Genomic DNA, 6,770 nt, shown 5'->3' with positions numbered 1-6,770 from the left:
GGGTAGTAATCAAATGATGACGTCAGAGGTTGTGGTTGATGTGGTTGAACAAATACTAGTTAGATTGGATGTGAAAGATCTAATCCGATGCAAGAACGTTTGTAGGTCATGGCATTTGGCATTCAAAAAATCCGTTGATGGTTTTATTAATATTATTAGTCACGTTATATATTATGTATGCTATGTATATTATTTAGTGTACAACAGATTAGTAGCTAGTCAATGTAACAGAATAGCTAGTCAATGTAACGGAATAGTGGCTAGTCAAATAGATAGAGTTCAGTTCCTAAAATAGCTGACACTTAGTTATAGAGTCATTGTATTTATACTCTGCATTTGTTGAATGAAAGATCGACCAGTTTACAATCAATTACATGGTATCAGCAGCCTAACCATCCCATATTCAAACTCCTCCTTTCTTTCATCTAAATTACATCTTCTTTCTTTCTTAATCATCACCATGACTGAAACCAACAAAATTCATCCTGCAATTACCGTCAACAACATCAAAAATTTCATACCTATTACCCTTGAAATGGAGAAGAGTCAATACTCTTTCTGGTCTGGCCTTTTTCAGATTCATTGTCGGGCATATGAAGTGCTCGATCATATCATACCCGCTCCTGCTGATTCATCCTCTTCCACCACCACTCCACCAACACCACCACCTGCATCAAATCCATCTTGGGAACGTCTCGATGCCATTGTACTTCAATGGATTTACGGAACGATTTCTCATGATCTTCTTCGCACAATATTCAAACCCGATGCCACTGCCCCAACAAGCTTGGGATCGATTAAAGGGCATTTTCAAGACAATAAAAATTCACGAGCCGTTCACCTACAACATCAGTTTGCAAACACTCGTATTGACAATTTTCCTGACGCATCATCCTATTGCCAGGAACTTAAAAATCTCGCCGATCAATTAGGCAATGTCGGCGCTGCAATTGAAGAAGATCGCTTGGTCTTACAATCACTTACAAATATCATTTAAACCGTTCTTACAACAACGATGTCAATAATTATGCAATTGGGCATAGAAGGATCGTTAGACCTAGTTTTACTCCGATGATTGGTTCATCAAATGGCCTCGTATGCATCCATCAACAATTTGATTGTCAACTTATAGTGGCTGATCCTAGACTCGAGAGGTGAAAAAACTGCAACAGCTGCCTCAACTTTTTTTAATAAAATGTGCGAATGTTGGGGGTTTGGCTATGATTCATCTACGAATTACTACAAATATAGTAGGTTTTCAGAAAGTTAAAACGACATGTTTTTTAGTTGTAGTAGTTGAAAACAAATATATGGGTCATTTCAGTGTGAGGACGTTAACACGAGCCTTGTATATTTGTGCAGAGCCTTGTATCTCTCCATGTACGTTAACATGAGCCACACAAGTTACGATGTAGACTTCAATCCAACCAATAGGGCAATGCTATGCTATTACAACTCTATCTTCCATAGTTACTAGTATACTGCCTTTATGGTTTTCAAACGTATTCAGAACTGTTTTACGGAGTATAATTTATTATTGTTTGACAATGTACATTTCTGGTTTTTACAAATCTGTCATTTTTTTAGTTTCTTTTATTTTAAAGTGAATTCTGCCCCACCTTTAGTTAGTTGCATCAAATGTTGAGTTCATGATGACCTTCAATTTCCTTGTATGTAAACAATATCTGCGTATAAATCTGTTAAATATGCACAATTGCAAATATGTAGTAGGTTGACCTGCAACTTCAGTTCTTCTTGATTCAATGTGAATGCCCCATACAGACACTAGGGTAACGTTGATTATCTACTCACCGTGGATTCCTCGGCTCGCAATGCGAGTTATATACCCAGGTATACAACAACAACAACAACAACAACAACAACAACAACAAAGAAATCTAGATAAAATCAAGGTGAATCTCACCGGTTCACATTAGTTAGGGTTTACATTAATATAAGAACCAAGAAATCGAGATAAAATCTCTCACAACCATAAGCTTGGCTAGAAGGTAAATGATTAATCAAACTACAGAATATTTTTAGATATAACACTGCTATTATTAATATAAAACACTTACGCTAATCAATTTAAAAGATGTAAACAAGTATCTAAATAAATTACAGAACATATTTACAATGAATGAGGTATAGTATATATTATCAATATCAATATCAATAAAAATTAAAAAACTTGTGGCTGAGAAGCGTAGCCAGTTACATTTTTCTTGTTTTAAACATTTATAAAGAATAAAAAGGTTATCAATCACATAGAAGATACGCAGTAGTATACATTATGGATAATGAGAAGAGGTTATTATGCAGAAGCAGCGCGATCTCTTTCTATCATAGATTTTATGTAATACTCGCCAGCTTTGTATGACGACCTCACCATAGGACCAGAAGCTACATATCGAAATCCCTGCCATAAATTTAAACATACCAGAAATAGTTTATAACATAAACATCTAGTAGACGTACACATATTCCAAAGGGTTATCGTGATCACGGTTGCTAACGACCCCGGTCTCGTGCCGTTGCGGCGGTTTGGTGACTAGCCCGTCCCATCTCCGTCTCGGTCAAAAGTACAAAGGTACAAATTGGTGACTATCGGTCAAAAGTTGGGTAAGAGTCGAGAAAAAGTCGGTCAAAAGTTAGAAAGTCGGTCAATAAGTCAAAATTGACGTTTTTAAGTTTGTTTTTATGTAATAAATCAATAGTGATAGCAATTAAAGGTACAAATTAGTCAAGGAAAGTTATTGTCTTCAAAATATGTATATAAATATATATTTATATATTAAAATTTAACGTTGGTCAACGTCCGTCTTGACCCGTCTTGACCCGAGCGTCTCAACCCCGTCTCACGCCTTTTTCGACTTTGATCATGATTATATCGAATTTCGACCATTTGACCTTATTTATGGCTATTCTTTTACATCTTTAAAAGATGTAAAATGGGTTGCCTGGTAAAAAAATGTTAGAGCAAATCCATAGAACTTAAGTATTGTCTTGTAGAGATAGGTCTCAGAAGGATTGTGACTGTTCTGTAGTGTCATTGCACCTACTAATAAAATTTTGATACTCAAATTTGATTTATTTTTTCACGGTAGTCCTATTGATGGAAAGCTGATATACTTGGGTACAAAAGAAGGATGGACCATGTTCACCAACTTACAGGTGCTTTGATGTGTGCTGTGAAAATAAATATTGCGACTATAAAACTCAGAATCGGTTAACTAGATGATTAACTGATTGCAGCTATAGACAAGTACGCCACTTTTACTTTATCTATGGCTAGTGTTTATACAACTTCTTAAGTGCTTCTCCAAATTTATTAACTTTGAGTGGAGAATAAATTCATAATTCTTCTACATTTAGCTAAACGTTTTAGCCTGATTATTAGAAATTTAAGTTGTAATAAACAATTTAAGCACGCATTCAAGCCCCATAATGTCAAGGAGGTACATAGTTGTGACGTTCTAATTAATTTTTTACGATTCTTTTACCTAAAACTATTTCCAGCAATCCACCTAAGCACTAAACTTAAAATATATTTTACTTTTGAATCTAATATAGAACTACGTAAATAATCACCTGCTAAGTGTAGATATACTGGTTTAAATAAAACAATAACTGAGCTTGTATCCTCAAGAACAGACTTTGGTGAAATTGTGATGTGATCCAGCGGTTGGTGGCCAGCCTCCTTTAGGGAAGGTCAAGAGTTCGACCCCCGTTGGCTACATAATAAAAACACAATTTCATCCTTGACATGAAGTATCCACCCATGGCACCTTTCCCATATCGTTTGGGGGTAAAGGGGAGGGGGGTTTTACTTGGTCGTGCCATTGGATCGGTTTCAAGGTTTCCTCCCGGGCAGCGAAGGGGCGGGGTTTACCGCTGCATCGGCATAGTCGAAACGGGAGATGATCGCAACGGGTGGTTAAAGTCCCCCTCGGGTGATCCCAATCGCTGTTCAAAAAAAAAGAACAGACTTTGGTAGACTTTCAGCCCATTTACCCCTAATATACCCGTCCGACCCATTTTGGTCATTACCCTTTTATATATAATTATATAATATATGTGATTTGACCAGTTCGAGATTAATCAAAATCAGCCCATTTGACATACCATAAGCAATTATACAATCATGCCACACAAGAACCAACAAAAAACTTGGATGGGTTGAACATACCATTTCCATGCCGAGTAACCGATATTTCTCAAAAGCTTCTGGTGTTATGTATTCTGATACTTGCATGTGACGTTTTGAAGGTCGCATATACTGCCCAAATGTCATCACATCGACGCCTGCTGATCTCACTTTCTCCATCGTCTTCACTACTTGATCTGGTGTTTCACCACAACCCAACATTATTGACGTCTTTGTAAGTGTGCCAGCTGGCGCATAATCTTTTGCCTTCATTAAAACATCCAACGATTGCTTAAAATTAGCACGATGGTCTCGTACTGAACTCTGAAGCTCTTCAACTGTTTCAATGTTGTGAGCAAACACATCTAATCCAGACTTCGCAACTTTCTCCACACACGACAAATCACCCCGAAAATCAGGAACTGCATAATATTATCATGTACTTTAACGGTGACAAACGAAAGTAACTAATTTAATTTACTAACTATTAATGACATGGAACAAGTTATACCCAAGGCTTCTACGAGGATATTAGGTTTCAAAATCTTCAATTTCTGAACTGTTTCAGCAAAATGACCACTCCCTTGATCAGACAAATCATCACGGTCAACACTTGTAATCACAATATAATCCAAACCCCACGACGCAATTGCCTCAGCAACATTTGAAGGTTCATTCGGGTCAGGAGGAGGTGGAGTGCGTGAAGTTTTCACATTGCAAAATCTGATATAAAACCAAAAGAACTGTTTATAATCCTTATTCTAAGATGCACATTGCAATCTCCATATCTCAACTAACCCATAATCTCAATCTGAAAGGGATTCTATAAGTACTTTCCAATAATTTTTATTGCTATTTTTTTTTATATCAAATCAATAACAATTATAATATTATAATAATCAATTATTGTATTACCTGCAACCTCTGGTACAAGTATCACCAAGGATCATAATAGTAGCAGTAGCAGTACCAGTTTCACCACCTGACCAACACTCTCCTAAATTAGGGCATTTAGCTTCTTCACAGACCGTATGAAGATTCAATTCCCTTAATTTCTTTTTAATTTGCGTATATTTTTCACCGCCAGGTATCGCTTCTTTCATCCATTTTGGTTTCGGTAACGGATTCTTCTTCGTGCCAACTTCAATTGAATACTCTTCATCGGATCGAAGGCGGATGAAATCGGTAAACGTCGGTGATTCGGTGGCGAGCCGGTGACGGAGCTCCGTTAGGGTTTGTGGCTGTTGAATTTGAGAAGATAAGGTTCGAGATGAGATTGAAGATAAGAGATTTGAGTTGATTACGGATCTAGATACATGTTTGAATCGTGAGTGCATTTTGGTTAATGTTTTAATTTTCCTCTGATAAAATGGTTTGAGCTTATGAGGCTATGATGAAGATGACGATCCTAATGGTGTCACGTGAGATACACGTGGTTTTTGACTTTCAACCATAGTTTATAAACTACTTTATGAATTTATGGCTTGTTTGATAAGACAAAAACTTTGAAACCAACACTTACCTACGTTCAACAAATAAAATTTAAAGAGGTCATATATTGTGGGACAAAATTGCGCCGTTGGTCCATTATGTTTGTATCAAATAGCATAGATAATTTTTATCTATTTTTTTAGCGTCTTTAACCTTCAACTTTCGAACTTTGACATTGATGCCCCTGTCATCTAACTATGTTAGTTTTCAGTCGTTAAAAATCCTCACGTGCTAAGCATATGAGGGTGAAATAGTGTGTCCAATTTTTCATGTCCATATTTCATTGTATATGTATTTCAATAAACCGTGAAATTGGTGATTACGTGTTCTGTTTCATCGACTAAAAACCCTACGGAATTATACATGCGACGGTAATCAATAATCTAACATAATATACGATCAAACACAACTAAGATGCTGATTGATTCATTCTATTCGATCAGAACCGAGTACGGGATTGATAAATAGATGAAATTGTATGGTATGTCTAATTTTTTCATGTGTTAATCAATGATCATGGTCAGTTTTTTACTTATTTTGCTCGTTACAAAGTAATACATGGAAGTTCTTTTTAGGTCTGATCGATAAATTGTGTTGTTTAATTTATTTATTTTAAGTCTAATCCATAAATGTGTCTAATTATAAATATGGTTCAATTTTAATCCATAAATGTGCTACTGATACATGTTTTAATCCCTGAATGTGTCCAATTATAAATATGGTTCATATTTAATTCATAAAAATGCTACTGCTATAGCTTTTAATGCATAAATGTGTCCAATTTTAATCCATAAATATGATAGTGTTGCTGTTAAGACTAATCCATAAATGTTAATCCATAATTATATATCTTTAAAACAAGATAAACAATAATTCTTATTATTTTTTTCATATGATATCTTTTGATGCAGCTGAGAATCCTTCAAAGTTTACATTAAAGTTACATCATGGTGGTGTCCTGAGTAAACCGCCAAACATACAGTATTTGAATGGTAAGGTTTTATTGTTTGATGGTGTTGAAAGTTTTGACTTTAATATGAAAAGCCTTGAAGAGGAATTAGAGTGGTTAGGATATGATTTGTCTAAGAAGATGAATATGTATTTTCTGTTGCCTGAATCACTTATGGACATT

General features: G+C 35.6%; 2 protein-coding genes across 2 annotated transcripts; one reads left to right on the top strand and one right to left on the bottom strand.

Moving 5' to 3' along the window:
- The first annotated feature begins 460 nt into the window (after positions 1 to 460).
- LOC139870984 (uncharacterized) lies at positions 461 to 997 on the top strand. Its single transcript, XM_071858743.1, has one exon. It carries the CDS (start codon positions 461 to 463, stop codon positions 995 to 997), a length of 537 nt encoding a protein of 178 aa, XP_071714844.1.
- Positions 998 to 2,130: 1,133 nt separating this feature from the next.
- Positions 2,131 to 5,584, bottom strand: LOC139872035 (lipoyl synthase, mitochondrial-like). Its single transcript, XM_071859823.1, has 4 exons — positions 5,063 to 5,584; positions 4,659 to 4,870; positions 4,190 to 4,569; positions 2,131 to 2,419 (listed from the first exon to the last, which is right to left on the bottom strand). Exons 1-4 carry the CDS (start codon positions 5,482 to 5,484, stop codon positions 2,315 to 2,317), a joined length of 1,119 nt encoding a protein of 372 aa, XP_071715924.1. The 5' UTR covers positions 5,485 to 5,584; the 3' UTR covers positions 2,131 to 2,314.
- Between the last annotated feature and the right edge of the window lie 1,186 nt (positions 5,585 to 6,770).

Source organism: Rutidosis leptorrhynchoides, chromosome 10 (genome assembly GCF_046630445.1).
Source record: "Rutidosis leptorrhynchoides isolate AG116_Rl617_1_P2 chromosome 10, CSIRO_AGI_Rlap_v1, whole genome shotgun sequence".
Classification (NCBI taxonomy): Eukaryota; Viridiplantae; Streptophyta; class Magnoliopsida; order Asterales; family Asteraceae; genus Rutidosis; species Rutidosis leptorrhynchoides.
The sequence above is the reverse complement of the archived record's forward strand: the minus strand, read 5'-3'. Positions and strand labels throughout refer to the sequence as shown.

Bases quoted from the DNA above. Each gene is read 5' to 3' on its own strand.
- LOC139870984 (XM_071858743.1), top strand. From the start codon at position 461: ATGACTGAAACCAACAAAATTCATCCTGCAATTACCGTCAACAACATC.
- LOC139872035 (XM_071859823.1), bottom strand. From the start codon at position 5,484: ATGCACTCACGATTCAAACATGTATCTAGATCCGTAATCAACTCAAAT. The intron at 4,871-5,062 runs GTAATACAATAA...GTTTTATATCAG, and splicing joins ACTTGTACCAGAGGTTGCAG to ATTTTGCAATGTGAAAACTT. The intron at 2,420-4,189 runs GTATGTTCAACC...AATTTATGGCAG, and splicing joins GGTTACTCGGCATGGAAATG to GGATTTCGATATGTAGCTTC.